Source organism: Siniperca chuatsi, linkage group LG3 (assembly GCF_020085105.1).
Source record: "Siniperca chuatsi isolate FFG_IHB_CAS linkage group LG3, ASM2008510v1, whole genome shotgun sequence".
Taxonomy (NCBI): Eukaryota; Metazoa; Chordata; class Actinopteri; order Centrarchiformes; family Sinipercidae; genus Siniperca; species Siniperca chuatsi.
The window spans coordinates 29,356,002-29,375,510 of record NC_058044.1 but is presented as its reverse complement, the minus strand read 5'-3'; the positions used below and the strand labels follow the sequence as shown (position 1 = coordinate 29,375,510).

Here is a 19,509-nt window from a genome sequence, read left to right as displayed (position 1 = left end):
TTCACACTTTCACGGCCGCTGTCTCTCTCAGACATAAACCTTTGTAAGCGCGCACGTACACAAGTTCAACAGTTAAGTACAACACGTTTATTTTTCATCATAACAATTTGAAATATATATATATACAGAGAAGAGAATGTTTACAGTGCAGTCTAATAAATACATTCTGAACTATACAACTAGGGTATCTGCAGAGTTTGAAATGAAAGGACATGACAGTATGTCAGTTGTTTTCCTTTGAGTCTATTAACAAAACCTTCAAAATCCCTCATCACTATATATAATAGCATCGGCTAGTGCAGATTTACACCCCAATTTACATGAGGAATCATTCTACGTGAAGAAACAAGAAAAAGCAACTACTTTACCATGCCCTAAGGCACTGGTTTCTAACATTTTATACAATAACATTTTACAATGAAATGATTTTTTGGGAGCTTCATATTACAACAATATTGTTGAGTTTGTTTTAGCATTTTTACAAACTAGTTGGATACTTTAACAGTAGTAGCGTGCCATTTAATTACAATCATATGTTGCTGGATCCGTGTCTGTTATGTTCTTGCATGACGGCTGTTCAGTCTCGTATATCTTCATATATGCCACAGTTACAGCTGTCTTTTCAACATGCCTTTTATCATCTGACCGTAGTATGGGTCTGGATAGTCCTAAGCTACTTCTAATTCAGATTTTGCTGGTATTGTACTCCGGTAGCTACAGTAACTTGTCCAGTTTAACAACAGCAGTAGTTACACTTACGGTGACCACCATATTGGACATGTTACTGAAGAAAAGTAGAGTATAAGACGCACGTGGGCTTTGTGGCAGAAAGGTAGGGCCTTAGGACCCCATGCTGTATCATGTTGTCTCAGTGTGTGTTTATGGCTTGGCTATGGCGGCCTGAATAACCTTGATGACTTTGTTGCAAGGCTGCAGCGGGTCATATTCTGCAAAGATGTGGCATACATTCTCCATGCCAGCCTCTGTACCTTTTGCCACGAAGCCAAACATCCTGTTGGGAAAAGAAACGATAGATTCGATTAGATTTAATTGGTACAAAATTGAAGAAGAAGTGTTTTGTTTTTTTTTATTGAAGTATAAAATATATGAATTGCAGGTGAGTCTGAGTCCTGGGTGTTTACTATGGATCCTTGCATTAGAAATATATCAAATTTACAGTTAAATACAAAACATCATTCTGATATTGTAAGCAATTAAAGTCAAAAATTACCTTGCACCAAAACTGGAACCTTTCACCCACCTGTAAGAGTATAAAAGACGAAGTTTAAGATTAAAAGATGGTGGTCTACTTTCGTATTTTTTGTTAACAAAAATGTTAGTTTTGTTGTTTGGAAAATGCAAACAATGTTATTTTCTGACGCCATAGCAGGAAAAGCACAGCATTCCTTTTAGATGTGTCAGTTCCATCACGCTGGTGTTGTGCGTGCTGGTTCGCTGTCAAGGCTTACTGGGACAACAAAATGGAACCTAGCCATCATTAATGTGATTAGTTCATTTTGTAGGTGGTGAATTAAAAAATATGGGTCAAAAATCTTCACAAAAAGAAAAAAATAACCCAAGGACTACTAATAAGGTGATTTATCAGCTCGATAGACACACTTCCCAAAAGAGAATGTAACCATAGTGAATGTCACATAATATTTTTTCCAAGTGTGTATCATCATTCTCAAAATGAAGCCCTTTGATTTCATAACATTTTGGTGTGTACTCACAGTCTATTGCCTGGATCTTCACCACTGTAGCTAAGCAGGTAAGCAGGGTAATGGCGCCTGAAGAAGAGCCTGTGAAGAAATGATTATGGCTGTGAGAAATGATCATTCTTAACAAAATGTTGCACACAAACCACCATGAGTTTTTTTTTTTTTTTTTTTTTATGTGCTGTAAGTAAAATCTCAGCAGCAGTTTGACAGGATGTGTCTTTTCGTACTTCCTGTTGATATCTGTCAGTGTAACACCCTTCAAAGACACCTTCAGGTTGACTAGGGTTGGTGCGAAGGAACCCGGGGCGTTGTCAAGCGTGGAGGACACCGCCTTCTGCACTGCACAAGGGCCCGTCAGCATCTCAGTGGGGACAGCATTCAGGTAGACGAAATTGCAAGCTATGGAAAAGACAAACATTGTGATAGTTTGATTAGAAATAAAGGCTGAATGCACATTCACATGGCATTTAACATGTAGGGTAGTAAAAAGCAAAGGGAAGCCCTCTCCATCTCCCTCCTGGATTAATAGCTGATTAAACCTTTTTTTTTTTTGCATTCTCCTAGGGAAAATAGACATATTTTACACATAGATCAATCCAAATATGATTTGGCCCAAATTTACTTACATTTATTGCTGACAGGAAACACAGTAAACTTCCACCCAAGCTGTCTTTTCTCAATGCAGTTCTAATGTACAGGTCTATTTTGTATTTTTTTCAGAATATACTTGGAGATATAATTCAAAATATATTTTAAAAAATGTACTTTAATACAATGTTGAGGTAATTTATACTGCAACTCCACCACATTTCACAGGTAAATATTTTACATTCATTTTTTACTCCCCTATATTTATTTGACAGCTCTAGTTACTAGTTACTTTGGAGATTAAGATTTTACATACAAAACATACAATCATAAATGCTATGCTGTCTGTTTTCTCATTGTATTGGCTTCAAGATAACGCTACTTAAATTGACTTTTTATACTAAAATGTTTCACATTGAGGACTTTCTGAAAAGTTTCAGAGGAGCCCTAAAGACACACAGCTAGCTTTCAACATACACTAATTAGCTAGCTAATTTAACCCCAAGCAGCAAGCTGTCTGGGAGAATCTGCTGTCTGCATTCCTGCAGAACAATAATGTTTATGACTACAGAAGAAAAGGTAAGAACATAGCTTATATATATAGGTTAGTTTAATGTAGTTTAAAGCCACTTTTGTCACCTAAATGTAATGTTTTATTAGTTATTATTTTGTTCCTTTTTATCCCTTAGCTTATGACATTAGCCATTGTTGCTGACTTTTCTCATTTTTCTTCTTTTTATGTTTCTGATACTCATTGTTTTTTGTTTTTTGGAAGTTGCACTTTGTAAACATTACTTATATATATATGTATATATACTGTTATTTTGTCCCACCTATTTTACTCTTGTTTATATTCTATATATACCCGATATACTAATTATATATATATATATATATATATATATATATATATATATATATATATATATATATATATATATATATATATATTATATTTTGTCCCACCTGTTTTACTCTTGTCCTCTGATGCTGGTTTGTCATTTGCCCTCCCTTCTGGTGTGCCCAGATCTGTGTAGGCAAATAAGAGATTAGGTTTTTCATTTTTCTACCTTCTCTCTCTCTGTCTCTCTCACACACACACACACACACACACACACACACACACACACACACACACACACACACACACACACACACACAAAACCCTGTGTCTTGCAATAGCGGCCTACCTTGGGAGTAGAGGAGTAATTTGCAGGGTAAAGCATAAGCAGAAATAGTGTGCTGGTAGACCAGGGCAGAGAGACTACCTGCAAAGATAACACAAAATCATAGCTTCGGTTAAGCTCAAGTATGATGGTGAGCATGAGAAATTCATTGTCTTATTCTGGACGAGACAAAAATTTTAATAGGTGAGGTGAGGGAGATTTTATGATATTAGGGCAGTATGTATTTTCTGTAGGTATTTTCTAGATGTGGAATATGGATGGTAATTTTGCCTTTTGAATGTATCTAGACTGAGTAAATCTGGTTCAATGTCCTTTTTTTTTTTTTTTTTGCCATGTGGAAATTTTTCAGAGCCACCATAGAATTCACTAGAAGCAGATACATCAGTTCACGTGTATTATGTCTAACGCTGATACGCTGCGATAAGAGGAAACCCACAATAAACTTAGTAATGGCTCTGTGGGTGTGAGAACACACCCTATGATCTCATACCTTTGAATAAAGAACAATAGCCACACACTGCTGCAAGAGGCCAGACATGGCTGACTCAGCCAGACCAGGATGTGCCCTCATATTGAGTAGGCAAGTGAATTTTGAGTGAGTTTAGAAGGTATTTGATTACTGCGATACGTGCAACAGTGTACTGTCGTGGTTGACATTGACTTACCAAAGTATGGTTCCTGAGAGGAACCTTTGATGCGTACGCCCTTAGCTGATGATTCAATAAGGAAGTGTCTGATAAGATCTGAACTGCTCTCTCCTGTTTGGATGAAAGGACAAACGTCAGGAGAAATGAGATTTACACGCAGTCAGTAGAGTTAATGTACATTGTTAATGTACATATTACCTTCTAAGCTTTGACTTATTTCACATCTCCTTCCAACGTCCCTTATAAATCTTTAATCATTTTGTTTGACCATATTTATATTACACTGCAAATTGTTCCTGAAAAATAACATGGAAGTCAGAAAGAAAAGATATTGTAGTGACCGAGGATAATTGTGTTCTCTAATTATCCTTGGTCGATGGATAATTCAGTAGAGGGATACTGTAACAGACAACATACTCTGAGCCTGCACACTCTAATGGTCGCAGTGCCCGACACAGCGCTCACATGTCTTTCATATCCTGCATTCCTAAAAAAGTTGAACAAATACAATCTGCGAAAGAAGTAAGCCTCAAAATTGTTTTTTCGTGAGTGAGGTCCATTTTTTCCTCTTTGATTGCTTTCAGTGCCATAAACAGCTGGTTTTCTTTCGTGTTTACACAGCGTATACTGTGGGTGGAAAAAATAACAGCACTGTCTCCTGCCTCGCCACAGATAGCTGGATGTCATCAGCTGCGCCCATTCACATCAGTGGAGCTGGGTAAGTCATTCCCTCTTGGGTCTCTGGTTTAGACAAATGACGACAGCACGGTGCTGCACTATGTTTATGTTGTTTGTCTGTGATTGTGGAAGTTGTGGCATTCCAGACCTTCTCTTTCCTGTATCTGACCCAACACTGCCGTGACTTTTTATAATAGCACGTGATTCAAAAGGAGGCATTAGGTCAGGCCGCTGCACTGACTGGTAAAAGTTTACCTGGGTAGGCAGTAGCGGTGAAGTTGGCGGACATTTGGTCCACCTTCATGGCCAGACCGAAGCTGCCTCTGTAGGAGGTGCTGTCTCTCACCACAAACGTTCCTGCTTCCTTGTCTTTTACCAGGGCTTCAGCTATAATGAATTAAACATCACAGAAAATGCTTAGAGACAGTTGAGGACATGTTTGTTCATTACTGTATCTGTGCTGCAGAATCATTAAAAAAACACACACACACACACACACTAGATCCTGCAAGATGAAAACACTTCAGAGCTTGAGTAAAGCTAGTATGTCTTCAATGAGTTATCTTTGGAGGGATGTTTTGAGATTCTCACCTTCTGCTCTGCTGATATGCGGACGGAACCAAAACTTCGAAGTGTCCATGACAAATTTCATTGAGGGCTGGCTGGCATTAAAATGGGCTTGGAAACCTAAACAACCATAAAAATATGTCAATATATCAAATATTGTTTCAAATGTGGTAGCTGCCAGCAAAATAGACTACTATGACACTTGTGACTCACTGTGAGGAGAAAATGGCTTTGAGCTGGACACAGGTATGGTGTGTATCAAGTCAATTTCTGGTCCAGGAGACCGGTGACTGTGCAGATCCGGCTGTGGTTCACCATTGACTAGCAGTACAGGAATATCGGTCAAAGACCCAGAGAGTGAAGCAGGACTGCTCTGTGCTCCTTTGCTGTGAAGCTCCTGTAGATGTCCTCGCTTTGTCAGCGAGGGCTTTTCTGGGCTGTGCCTGCTATCAAAGGGCCTCGTTCTGGACCCGTCACTGAAGGAGCCGGTCGTGTGAGTAAAGATGGACTCTGGAGAGTCAGCGTCTTCACTGGCCAGTGACAGGTTGCTATTCAGGGAGGAAGAGGATATATTGCAAATGTACAGATCAATACCTGATACTCTTCAGTTTGTATCAGTAAACTTTAATTTCACAGAAAAGGAGAAACGTGTCTCGCATCCTTTAATTTGTTACTTTAGAATGAAATGAGACAGATGGAAGATGGCACCACATTGTTTCTGGGAATGTGGATACATTTTCCAGTTTGGGGCTGTTATTACTGCCATAAAACTTTTATTCCACTGCAAACAAGTATCAGTCCACTAAGTCAGCTAGTGAACCGGCTCCGTTCAGCCTCTTAATACAGTACAGTTAAGGTTTTGTAACATATTTCCAAGTCGCTGCATGTAAAAGATGCATATTTTAGATTTATTTGATGGCAGGCCTTGCTTTAATTGTGAGTTTTACCTGCCAATGATGTAGCTGGTGTCTGAGCATGTTGACATGGAGAGGAGCGAGGCAGCACTGTTTCTGTTGGAGTGTGACAAGCGCAGGGATCCTTGGGAAAAGGCTACATCGTGCTTCGGTGAGGGATTTCGTCTGGGTGCACTTCCACATGGCAGCGGAGGCAGGGAGGACGTAGGGGAGCCCGTGAACACCAGCCTGCCATGGGGACTGCAGCTGAGACTGCTGTGTGTCGGGATGGGTATACTGGGTGACATAGATAGGACCACGGTGGGCGAGGAGCAGGGAGAACATCCTCTAGGGACCAACACACAGTGGGAGACATCTTCATCGGAGCAGGAGTCGTCTGGGGATGGAGAGGAAAGAGTTAGCAAAAACACTGAAAAATGATAATGAAATGTCATGAAGGATCTGAAACTGATGCACTCAGTGCTTGCATGTTCCATGATTTCCCTGACTTCATGCCATGATCTTCTGTTAGCAAACTGGGCTTGGCCCCCACATGTAAAGACAGTTGCTGGAACTCACCTGATAAAGACATTCATATTTCTCATGCAGGTACCTGCTTGCACAGCTCAGGCCATTCCTTCCACACTAAATGCTTGGATTTGTGCTTTTCTGCTGTTGCGATGATACCGAATCACCTAGAGGAGTCCCAACATGTTCTTGTGCACCTGAGGATCTGTCTGCCTCACTGTTTTGATGGGCACTGAGTTTATGGTCTCAGGAAGACACCGTAGCAGGAGCCAGACAGTGGCTAATGACTAATGTTCATACATAATAATGATACAGAAATAGCAGAATCTGTCTGTGACTGTAGTTGGTGCTGTGATAAGTGTTGTTACGAGGGAAAATACTGTATTTCGCAACGATAGGGAAGGAGTTCTTATTAACACAGCACAGGGATTTTCTCGTTTATTGCTCTAACCTCTGATGAAACTAACCGTTGTATTGTCTGCTGATTGATTTCCGTGTAACTTGTTCGTCCTCACAACACCTCGCCCTCTGTTTCATAAACATACGAACAAACATCTTTCAAGAAAAGATGAGCAACAGGAAATCCATTTGTATGCTTTGTTGACTCTTGTGCACACTTTTTGATCAAAGCAGGTCTGAGATGATGATGCCGCCGTACCACCTTCACGCGTGAGCTACTCTGTGTCTGGAGCCCGACATGTGCAGGGTGTGGTGACAGTCTGGGCAGTAATCCCAGAACAGCTGAAGTGGTGCAATTACCCCATGATTAAAAAAATAAAACCATCTCAAAAAGGGAGGGTAAATTTCCAAAGCCCCAGGCTATGTGTAAGGGTTGCTATGGTTTTACTGTTTCTCACCTCTGTAGGTTGAACTTTGTTGACCTTGTTGATGTGTTGACAGTTTGAATAGTGCAGAAACAAAAGAAAGCTTTAATGCAAAGCTTTACAGTCGTACTGTACCTGTAGGAGGGCTGATGCATTTGGGACTTATGTTGACCTGAATGGGTTCAAATGTCGGATCCAGTTCCAGGATGAGCTGGTTGAGATTGTCCAGGGAAATGTCCAGATCAGGGTCACCATGGTCATCACTGGGCTCCGTGAGCCTGGGGTGTTGACTGCCTGCCTCCTGCGCCGAGGCCAGGCGGACAGTTTGACCCACTCTCAGAACATGATTGGGTATCACGTGGGACATGCCTTTAGCCGTCGGCATCATGTTAGGAGAGCTCGCAGTCTTCTGGGACTACCAAACACAGAGACACAATGGAGAGAGATCAGTTACACTGTCTTCACTGGCGTGATAGTCTCGCTTTTGTCCTCTTTGCAAAACAGTCCCATCAAAAGCTTTTTTCCCCCAGATACTCATATTCATAGAAAATGCATTTTGGCCACTGTTTTTCAGTGTGATTTTTGGTGATTAAAGCAACAGCTTGCCGATATTTGCAGTGCATTTGCATTTGCAGCTGTCGGATTTTAGTAAGAAATATTCTTCAATAGATTTTATAGATAAAGGTGTTTTCATTGCAATCGTACAGTGTTGTCTTATATTTAGTTAGTTCCCTGTAAAACGTGATGCTAGTGTACTTGCATAAACTGGACTTGGTAACCACAACAACAACTTGAAAGTTGTTGAAAATAAACAGTGCTAAGTCAGTACACGTCGCCCCAAGGCTTCCCACTTATTTCGCATCCATGAATAAAACCACTAAATGAATAATGACACAACTTACAATGCTTACAAACTTCATAGCTGTGCAGGAAGGGTGTGCCATAGGTGGATGAGCAGCTCATACTGTGTCCCACTCTCCCTGTTCCAGACTAGGCGTGGTGTTCAATGAGTCACCCAGGTGACTCGTGGTTACCATGACTACACTAGTGTTTTCCTACAACAGCCAACACTTTTAGGGTGAAAATAGTATTTTGGAAAGTAGTCTACAGAAGAAAATCTGCTTTTTTTGGGGGGGGGGGGAATCCAGATCGTTCAGAACATTTTTCACCTTTGAGAAGCGCCCACCCACTCAGTTTCACAAAACTTCCCATTGAAATGGAAGCATACAAGTGAAGCATCATAATTTGCTTTAACGTAGCTTTTTATGTCCCTGCTAAGACCTGCTGCAATAATAATAATAATATTAGAACACAGTTTTAAGACTACATTATAAATGAACGGGAAGCAATCCAATAAAAATGAAGTACTGCTGATATATTTGTTCAAAGCTGATGATACATTGACCAATCATGTATATTTTTACTGCAACTGATGTCTTGTATAGGATGAAGTAAAGAAAGGTCATCTTACCTTATTTTCTTCTGGTGAGGATTCTGCTGTTGTTTTACTCTCAGACTGTGCACTGCTTTACTTTGACATTTAGTATGTTGCATGCTTTTATTAACAAAATCACACCCCTTTTCCCTGTGAGCCTATCAGCAGAAGATTACTAATCCCTGCGGCTCCAACTGATGATGTCATCTTAGGAGTGTAAAGTTAATGGCTGGAGGGGTGTTTTTTTAATTTTTCAACAATGAACTCAGATGAGTACACAGAGCTATGACTTAAACTGTCCCACAAAAGTGTATCAAAAGAGGTGTGATGTTATTCCACACCATTATTTGTAGTGTTAATCCACTTACAAAAGTTTCAACTTTAGCATGATAAAATATTATACAATACATACTATATACAGTAGCTGTGGAGAGTGTTTGCAGAGAACACTGGGTATTGTAGGAAAGTTTGAAACAGGATTATAATCTGTCATCCTTCACAGACTCAAATTTGCTTTTTATCTGATTTTACTGCTGATGTAGCTGTAAGATTTTACAAAGCCTGTATGGTGGTGAGTTTATTAATGCTACTGAATATTTAAATTTCATTCACCATTGTAACGGTCCTACTCATAACTGTGGCTGTACCTTTGATGTAGGATTCCTTGAAGTTTAATGATTTGATTAAGGTATAAAAAAAATCAAATTTTCTTTACAGACAACCTGCACACTATACATTTTGGTGTGTTCAACAGTAAGTCTAAATGGCACAAATTTCCATGGCAAGGGTGACACCTAGAACCCGCCGTTTCTTTTGTTTGTTTTTTCTCCTTCATATACATTCTTCATGCAAGCCTTCTGAAGTGGGGGCAAGTACCTGAGATATAAAAAGAACAAAAACAGACAAGTGAGAGGAGGGAGAGAAGGGTTGAGATGCCCAACACGTCTCAATTGTCTAATCAATAATCAGTTACTATTTGCAACATAATCAAACAGGGAACATGCGGACAGTGTCCCAGTGGTCCTCCAGGCCCTTGTCAACAGGCAGGCTGCCCGTTCCATGTTCAGTAAGTCCAGGTATTTTTCCAGTCATAAATCCCTAGAGAAGCAGGCTGGTTTACGTTCCTTCAAGTTTTAAAGAATTAGTCTTTTGGTAGATAAGCAACCCAATGTCCAGAGCCAGTCAACGGTGACTTCACCACTATTGTCCGGTTGTTGCCCCAGCAGCACTGGGAAATTACCCATTAAACATTTCGGACATTAGGGATATTACTTCTAACCAGAGTGTTTTAACAGCAGGACAGTCCCAAAGCAGGTGGAGTAATGGTTTCCATAATTGTGCCAGCATAAATCTGGGTGTTTGTCATCCATCTTGGATAGCCAGGGAAATATATACTCTAGTCAGAATCTTGTATGTATGATCCTAAATTCAACCTCCAAATTGTATTCCACTGAGAAGAAGTCAAGGATATATTGACATCATGTTACCAAGCCAGCTGGATAGAAGAATATGCATTGGGGCAGCCCTAAACATTAAGCTATAAAGATTTGAGACCACACCTCTTGACAAGGTCGCCTTCTTAAGAAGCTGATCCCACTCCGAGCATAAGGCAGGCACAGCTCCCTCTTTGCATTTCCTATTTATAACAGACAATAGTTTATGTCAAAAAGGCAGGAGGCCAAATAGATTTTTAAGTTGTTTAAGTGGAAAGATTTTGTCACTAATGATGTTAAATCTCCTGTGCAGCTGCTTCATAATAGAGCATGAAAACCTAATAATAATGTTAGGGGTGGTGGTCTTGGACAGTACCACAATAATGCCAAGGATATGTTCTTATTACCAGATTTGATGGTCTTCTCCAGCCATTCCCAGCTGCCTTTCAGAGAGTTGGGTTTGTAGGCCCAATTCAATTGATATTTTGCATTCATTCCATTTGTTTTCCAAAAAAAAGGGGTGCCTGATGGATCAGATTTAAATGTGTGAGAGTTGAGTGGAATGGGCTCACTCTTGTTCCAACTGATCTTGTATCCAGAAAAACTCCCAAATAGATTAACCAAATTAAGAACTACAGGTACTGAGGATGCTGGCTTCCTTAAGGTAAGCAAAATGTCATCAGCATACATATTCAATATAAAATTGCATCCATGGAAGTTCACACCATGTATGTCACCACTGGAGCGGACTGCACATGCTAATGGTTCGAGGGCAACAATGAAGAGCAGGGGGCTGACCGGGCAACCCTGCCGAATGCCCCTGGTAGAGGGAAGGGTTTTGAGACTAATCCATTAGTTCAAACAGAAGAGAATGGGGCACTAGAGAGCTAAGTGAACCAAGCTAGTGAACTTAGGACCAATACCAAATTTTTAATTTCAAATTCTATCTTTTCAGCATCTAATGATGCTGCATTGACTGGAGACTTGCTGGTACTAGCTTCTAGCATAATCTGGAAAACCCTCCGCATATTATTCAAGGACAGACGTCCTGGCATAAAACCTACTTGGTCTAGATGCACTATAGATGGGACTACCAGGATCTTATTATGATCTTAAGGTGATTACCTATCAGAACTGAATCTTTACCTGGTTTTGGTAACAAAGAGATGCTGGCCCTTCACATAGAGGGAGGCGTGGATTCAGATTTCAATATTTCATTAAATAACAACAGTAAGTATAGAGAAAGCTGCTCTTTAAAGCATTTATAGAATTCGATTCCCAGGCTGTCGTCCCCTGGAGTTTTTCCCGAGGCCATCTTCAAGATTGCACTCTCAATCTCAGCCCGTGTAACAGGGGCATCAAGCATATCCCTATCGATTGAACTGACTCTCAGAAGGCTGAAGCCTTCAAAGAAACTGTCCAATTCAGCTTCATTTACATTATTTACTGTACCATATAGTTTGGAGTAATACTTTTTAAAAGATTGATTCATTATAGCTGCATCACATTATAAGGTACCATTCTCGAGCGATGTATTTAGTCGCCACTGTCTAGATTTGCAGGGGTTGGCCAAAGGGAAAAATGTGACAGAAATTGCAGCGTGGTCAGTTACAACATTGCTATTCATCCTACTCTTAAGGACATTTTGAAGTTTGAAGACATCGTAATGTAATCTATCCTAGAGCAAGAGTCATGTGCCCCAGCATAAAAAGAGTAGTCTCAAGCATCTGGGTGGACTAAGCGCCACACATCTGTTACAGCAAGCTGAAACTGAAACTCCCTCATGGGTGCAGATATCTGTTTGTCTGAGGGAAGGGGGGGACTAGATAGATCCAATGCAGAGTCACAAACAAAATTAAACCCACCACCTATAATGAGAGGACCTTCCATGGACTGGAAAAACTTAGATTGTAGTGTATTTGGAGCATACAAGTTCCCAAGCGTCAACATTTCATTTTGTAACCAGCCCGAAACAATGACATACCTTCCATCGTGGTCATAGTGTACATTGCAGGGTTTAAAAGGCATATTTTTAGAAATTAAGAGGTTAACACCTCTGCTTCCTTTACCACCAGGAGAGGAGAATACCAGCCCTAACCTTCTCTGTCTTCGCTTTTTAGATTCTGTAGAGTTCAAATGCGTCTCCTGCAGCATGGATTTTAAATACACCAGTATCTAATATCTTTTGATTGGATTCTGAATTCCATTTACCAAAGTGATTCAACTCAATCGTGTATCCATTCAATAAGCGACACATTGTCTGGGTCAAGGTCGTGCAGGGCGCCCCCGCACAAGCCACGCACCACAAGTAACCACTGAGGCCGATGCGAGACAGGTGACCCCCCCAAGGCACGGGCCCCAGGAGCCCGCTGCAGGAGTACGCATATGAAAATGAGCTCAGGGAGGGTGTCACCCTTGCATCAGGGGAAGGGAGGGAAAACATACAAGCACTATTTAACAAAGGGTGAAAAAAGTTAAGGAACAGAGACAAAGACAAAAACACAACCTTAAAATCAAGTGATTTCCCCGGAATGATGATGACATGTCGTGTGTAAAAAAAAACTGAGCATAGTTCCCAAGCTGCAATTTCTATTTCTTCTTGAAAGCAAACATAAACCTGTGTTTCTTTTTAAATTACTCACTGCTTGCTAAATAATACGCCTCCATTTATTTCCACACTCTTCGTCAAGTACTGGAGAATTTTGTTATCTGTCTTTGTTTGTAAAATATTAACAGTCAGAGCTTTTGTTGTGCCACTTGGCTCCTTAGCGTTGACAAATGTGTGCCCATTTCCAGAGTACTGTAGCTGATAATGTTCTTAGACACATTTGTTCTACTGTCCACTTGACATATTGCCTTCTTGATTCCACAAAGGAAGCCACAAACATCACTGTTTATACACATACACCTTCTACATCTACACAGCGATTGTATAATTCCTCTGGCCCGCACTTCACGGCACTGGCTTTCAGTCAAATTTAAGATTTAATCTAAAATTATTTTCATCACATGTAAGCCTTACTTATATAGAACTTGTTTTTTGTACTGCTACTGTAAGTTTAATGTGTTCATATGCTTTAATCCATATTAATTCTGTTAATGCGGTATTCTAATGCTGACGTAATCAGTACAACTGAAGTCTTGTTTCAGTGAATTTATTTATCTTACAAAATTGCAAATATCTTACAATGCAGAAAATATAAACAGTGTAGAACTGCTGTTTGTTCAGTCAGTTTAATGTACATGATTTGGTGCTCTTCATGAAATACTGTACACTGTAGCCAATTCAGAAAAATAACCAAAGCCTTGTTTGATCTGTACTAACGAGAATAAACACTAATAGAGTCAAAAACAACAAAAAAACAGCAAAACCCCCACATATTGTCATTAATATAACTTCTGATATGTACATTTCTTTATTTGAGACATGTATCCTAATGTTCAGCAGTCCACTGTGTGGTCTGCAGGTGTGAATGGGCTGTTGTCCATGCTGAAACAGCTTTAAGGAGAGAATGTGGTGGTGCTTTCACTGTCGATCGCCGCTGAGCTCCTCCTGCTGCCGCAGGTGTACCTGAAGAACCTCTCCTGGCTCATGCAGCCCAAGTCCTTCAGTAGCTTCAGGAGGTCATGACGAAACTTGACACCGATAAAGGCATAGACGAAGGGGTTCAGGCAGCACCTCAGGAAGGCCACACACTGGGTGACATCGGTGGCATAGAGGAGATTGTTGTCATAGCTGCAGTTTTTGGTTCCTCCTTTTGCAGTGACAACTGTGGTCCAAAATAGGACCAGGTTATATGGCGTTTGGCAGACCAGGAAGACAGCTACCACAGCCAGAATCACCTTGATGGCCTTATTTCGTTCAAAGTTACGAGCCTGGCAAAGGGTCTGGACAATGCGGCTGTAACAGAAGCTCATGATCAGGAGCGGAAGGGCAAAAGCCAAAACGATCTGGCTCGCCTGGATGCTGACGCGGAGCCGGTCAGAACTGCTGGAGTAAGGGGTGCAGGTGTTGTTAGTGATAGTGGTGTAGCACATTTCTGGCATGGAGAAGATCAGTGCCATCACCCAGATGACAGCTGATGACACCTTGCTGATAAACATTGCTTGGGAGCGGTGGCGGTGAGCAGAGATGGCCTTGGTGATGGAGAAGTAGCGGTCCACGCTGATGAAAGAGAGAAGGAACATGCTGCTGTAGAAGCTGACCTTGTAAATAGCGTGCATGGCTTTGCACACCAACAAGCCCAGCCCCCATTGTACCATGGAGTTGGCTGCCCAAAAGGGGAGCGTCAGAGCAAAGAGCAGATCTGCAAAGGACAGGTTGAGCAGGTACACATCCGTCATGGTCTTGAGACGTTTGAAGAAGAAGAAGGTGAGGATGACTAGTAGGTTCCCCGCGAGCCCCAGGAGACAGATGATGGAGTAGAAGGTAGGCATGAACCAGAGGCGGAACTGGCGGTTGGATTCTTTCACACAGAGCTGAGGAAAGTCATCATAATCCGCACTGGAGAAATTATAATCTACGTAGTTCATGGCGGTTGCATTTTCTCCATGCTGAGACAAGCAAGACTGTAATCAAAGATGAAGGTTAAATGATCAAATATAAGCAAGCAACAAGTAAAGTAATGCATGCAACATGTCAGCAACAAATCAGAAAAATTAAGATACCTGCTTTTCACTGCACCCTGACACATTTCATCTATAAAGGTAAACCTTTACCAAAGGAAACGATGCTTGTGAGGGGAAGGTTGTGGTTAGTTAACTGCTGTTTGCACCTCTAAGTGAGTATAAACTGCTACAAACACGTGTTTCCATCCTGTTATCTTTCATGTTTACAACTGTAATAAGAGGTGCTGCACTTTTGTGTTTTTCTTACCTTAAAGTTCATTAACCATATCAGCCCAGTGGGCAGAAGCCTTTGGAGATCTGAAAAACAAATGGGGTGAATTTTAGATAATCATCAATTTTAGACAATCATCATGTTTGAGAGTAATAGATTAATCAGTGAGAGGGGTACTACGATTTAATACTACAATCCCATATCCCAAGTTAAAGAACTCGCAAGAGACAGATTTACAAAAGAAGGGTCAAAACGGATGCAGCAAAAGGCTGAAATATCCTGAATTTCACTCCCTAGTATGGGTTAAACGCCAAAACCTTCACATAATGCAACCAATAGCATGTTTGCATTAGACCCTACCTGTACATAAAATTAATAATAATTATTTATTTATATAGCACTTTTTTTAAACAGACAGTTACAAAGTGCTTCATACATAGGATAAAATACACACATACAAATACAAGTATACATACGTACACATGCATAGGCATGATACATGGACAAAACGTAAAGCACGCGACCAAAATAAACTAAACTAAAGGCAATCAGAGAGTATTTATAAAAAAGGCTAACCTATAGAAATGAGTTTTCAGCAGCCACTTAAAACAAATCACAGATTCAGCCGAGCTGACGGAGTGGGGAAGGCAGTTCCAAAGTACAGGAGCTAAAAGCACGGTCACCTCTGGATTTAAAATAGGAACGGGGAACAGATAACAGGCCTTGATCAGAATCAGAATCAGAAATACTTTATTGATCCCAGAGGGGAAACTCTTTGTTACAGCTGCTCATTGTCACGTCACACAGGAGAAGAAGTACTAACAGAATAGAAATAGACGTAATAATAAATAAGTCTGCAAGCAAATCGAAATATGATACACCTAATCAAAATAAGTACAATTGGGTATGAAGTGTAAAGCTAAGTAAGTGTACAGTACAACAGGTGATCGGAGTGGCCGACAGCTGGAAGAGGGGCTCGACAACTCGGCTATATATGCAGGGGCCAGGCCATGCGAGGCCTTTGAAGTCGAGTCTGTGTTGTACTGGAAGCCGATGAAGGGAGGCGAGAATTGGGGTGATGTGGGACTGACGACTGGTTTTTGTTAACAGTCTAGCCGCTGCATTTCGCACCAGCTGCAGACGGGCTAGAGAGGACTGAGTAATGCGAGTAAAGGGAGAGCTTCGGTAGTCCATGTACTACCAGTTCCATGTTTTTGGCCTATGTTATAGGTTTGATTTTTGCAGTATTACTCAACTGAAAGAAACAAGACTGAATGAGCTTAGTAATATGAAGTTCAAATGTTGGTCAGAAAGAATACCAAGATTCTTGGAGGCGGTCTTGATGTTGCTAGAGAGGGGGCCAATACAGCGACTTAGGAAAACAGTCGGGGGCCGATCAGTTTTGTCAGAATTGCCTGTGTCTTTCAAACTTCATTACTTCATTACTGGCGGCATTGTCTTGCTGATTGTTATAAGTAAGAGGTTTCCTGCCAGCCAGTGGTTTAAAATTAGCTTACTGAAAAAAAAAATACTTAGTTCTCTATTTTTGTAAAAGCTTGTAGTTGTAGCCAGTAGTCATGAAGTATCTGACTGTCATTCTGTTGTGGGGTATGCGACTCTAATCCAGTACCCGTCTTTTTGTCAAATTCAGCAAATATCTCCTCACAGGCCGCTAGCTGTCTGTCCAGTGTGTGTGTGTGTGTGTGTGTGTGTGTGTGTGTGTGTGTGCGCGCGCTGAAAAAAAACTCCAGTGTTTGTTCAGCTGCTGTGCTGGCTCTGGGAAGCTCGTCCTCTCTGGCTGTTAGCTTCGCAGCAGCAACTGTAGGGGCAGTTTGCTAAACTACAACCTCGCTAACATTAGTTTTATTACCGCTGCTTGGCAAATGAGATAAGAAAGAAATCTGTTTAAAAACTGCAAAAAAAAAAAAAAAAAAAAAAATTGCTTATTTTAATTCTAATATTAAGCAAGTGTTACTATTTAGAAGGGACAGTGGTGGCAGATTTGGGCTACTCCAAAAATAACGTTGGCTGATAGATGGCCACAGACGGACAGTTCTAACGGTAGATTTACACATCCATCCATCCATGATGTCGGCCTCACTAAACATGTGTGTCTTGCCACATTGTGTGCAGTCTGTGGCTTTCAAGCAGTCTGCTCTTCAGAAAAGCAATGGCTGAAACAATTGTGGCACTGACACCACTTTCAATCATTTTACACATGGATGACCAAGGTAAATGCGGTTGATTGAACAGGTTATGTACTGTTATCACTCCCTGGTAGACACAATAACTGTCATTGATTGATTTGATGCCAGAAAAGTCCATCCAGCCTGAAATTTCAGGTACACATTTGCTTTTGACCTTGCTACGATTAACTCGGGTTATCTTTTTAAACACGATCATTTTGATGGCTTTTTTTTTTAAACATCCATTCATTCACCACAGCTCATACAACAGCCTTTTAACTATCTTAGTTAAACTCTGATAAGGTACTCACCGGTGACTGAAGGCATGTCGACTGAGAGTTGCACGCTTTAGGTAAAGCCACTAAACACAGATGAGTGGAACGCCTGTGTTTGATGGTGGTTTCCCTTTTGTTGAAGTGAAAAAAACACTGCTGCACTTCACATTTTTTTCTCCTCAGCCCTCAAATATCATGTGAGAAACCTGAGCAAATCACAGACTCCAACTAAAATATGAACAAAAAATGTATAATTTTGGCTCTCTTTATCAATTGAGTCATTATAGTGTAATGTAATGTACTAAAATATGTAGATTAGATCAGTCCAAACTGCAATGCTGTCTGTCATTAGATGTAATTATATATAACTATCAGGGCACTTTGACATTACAGAATAATATGGAGACTGGCCGTGTGACTTGAAAATAAAACTAGAACCACCTACTGGAGTTCCCTTTATTATCTGTCTGGGGCATATGAGTCATAACATACTAACATTACAAAAATGTCTACAATACCACAACATTTCAGTAAAATGTAAAAAAGACAAAGAAACATATGTACAACTCATGTATCAAATTAATACAGAGCATTGTTTTTGTTTTTTTTGTTATTTGTGGAGTTTGGTGGGTTTGATCAGTTTTAAGATATCTGACAAGACTAGCCACAACTCATGTTTCCATGAAAGAGACTACCTAACGACTACCTAAGAAGAAGCAGGGGCTGAGATGTAAAATAATATCAGTCATATGCAAATGAGTTATTTCAGGGAAAACCAGTCGCTTTCTGTTAGATGGTGACACTATAAATGTCAAAGCCACACGGTGCAGTCAGTAGATACTTATTTGACAGCGCTCAGCAACACCACATATATAGACTCAATTGGTATGTATGCAATAGTTCAAAGTACGGTAGGTAGCTACAGTAAAACTAACTGTTATTTGTTTATTCACAAGAGGAAATATTAAGTCAACATATAGTAATATACAGTATTTAGAAAAATATCAATGTTGGTGAGACGGCTTGCTTTTCTTAAAAAGATCATTTTGTTAATACTGCAAGTTATTCAGCTGCATTTCTTTTTGTATCATTGTCCATATATAGTATCATGGAGATTGTTGTACTGGACAGCAGATGAGGCCTTGCAAAACTACACTTTCACCCACTAACTCACAAGATCTGTGCAGACTTGTGCACACCTGTATCTCTGCGGTTGTGGTTTCTAGCTTTCACTTGAGGCAGTACTAACCACAGGTACAAAACGTGGCAGGTTGCAAATGCAGGGGACATCTTTCACATTTAAACTAAAGCACTACCAAATCTGATTATTACACCATCTCACAAGAGGCTGAAACCATAGAGAACATCACACATAAAGCTTAAATCTGTCAGATCTAAGTCACTCCTTTAGCCACTCATTCTAAATTTTGTCATATGCAAAACTGAACACTCAGGAGGATTGCTTCTTCTGCACTCACTAAAAACAGGAAATCTGAACAATTCCCTCTCATCTTACCCACTTCCCTCACCTGTACTGTGCAAAGGACAAATATGTTATATGCAAGCACACTGTATGCAACAATGAATGTGTGATACGAGCCTCTGCATACAGGTATACAGTGTATTTGTTTTTGATCATGTATGAATGATATCCATGGCTGCTTATAGTAATGTCATCAAAGAATGCAGTTTTATGCATTTTAAATC

At 40.4% G+C, this 19,509-nt stretch overlaps 2 protein-coding genes across 4 annotated transcripts; both read right to left on the bottom strand.

Moving 5' to 3' along the window:
* Window positions 1-67: 67 nt before the first annotated feature.
* Window positions 68-10,693, bottom strand: LOC122873565 (tensin-4-like). Of its 2 annotated transcripts, none has more exons than XM_044190449.1 (13): window positions 9,105-10,693; window positions 7,769-8,048; window positions 6,336-6,678; window positions 5,602-5,936; window positions 5,413-5,508; window positions 5,077-5,208; window positions 4,162-4,254; window positions 3,500-3,577; window positions 3,276-3,338; window positions 1,949-2,120; window positions 1,734-1,802; window positions 1,232-1,261; window positions 68-1,012 (listed from the first exon to the last, which is right to left on the bottom strand). In XM_044190449.1, exons 2-13 carry the CDS (start codon window positions 8,019-8,021, stop codon window positions 880-882), a joined length of 1,797 nt encoding a protein of 598 aa, XP_044046384.1. In that variant the 5' UTR covers window positions 8,022-8,048; window positions 9,105-10,693; the 3' UTR covers window positions 68-879. The 2 variants fall into 2 exon arrangements, with proteins under 2 accessions (XP_044046384.1, XP_044046383.1); XM_044190448.1 differs by lacking the exon at window positions 9,105-10,693 and adding an exon at window positions 8,536-9,065.
* A 2,947-nt stretch (window positions 10,694-13,640) lies between these two features.
* ccr7 (chemokine (C-C motif) receptor 7) lies at window positions 13,641-17,934 on the bottom strand. Of its 2 annotated transcripts, none has more exons than XM_044190461.1 (3): window positions 17,839-17,934; window positions 15,378-15,427; window positions 13,641-15,070 (listed from the first exon to the last, which is right to left on the bottom strand). In XM_044190461.1, the coding sequence occupies exons 1-3, from the start codon at window positions 17,852-17,854 to the stop codon at window positions 14,003-14,005; spliced, it is 1,134 nt and encodes a 377-aa protein (XP_044046396.1). In that variant the 5' UTR covers window positions 17,855-17,934; the 3' UTR covers window positions 13,641-14,002. The 2 variants fall into 2 exon arrangements, with proteins under 2 accessions (XP_044046396.1, XP_044046397.1); XM_044190462.1 differs by lacking the exon at window positions 17,839-17,934 and adding an exon at window positions 15,918-15,937.
* Between the last annotated feature and the right edge of the window lie 1,575 nt (window positions 17,935-19,509).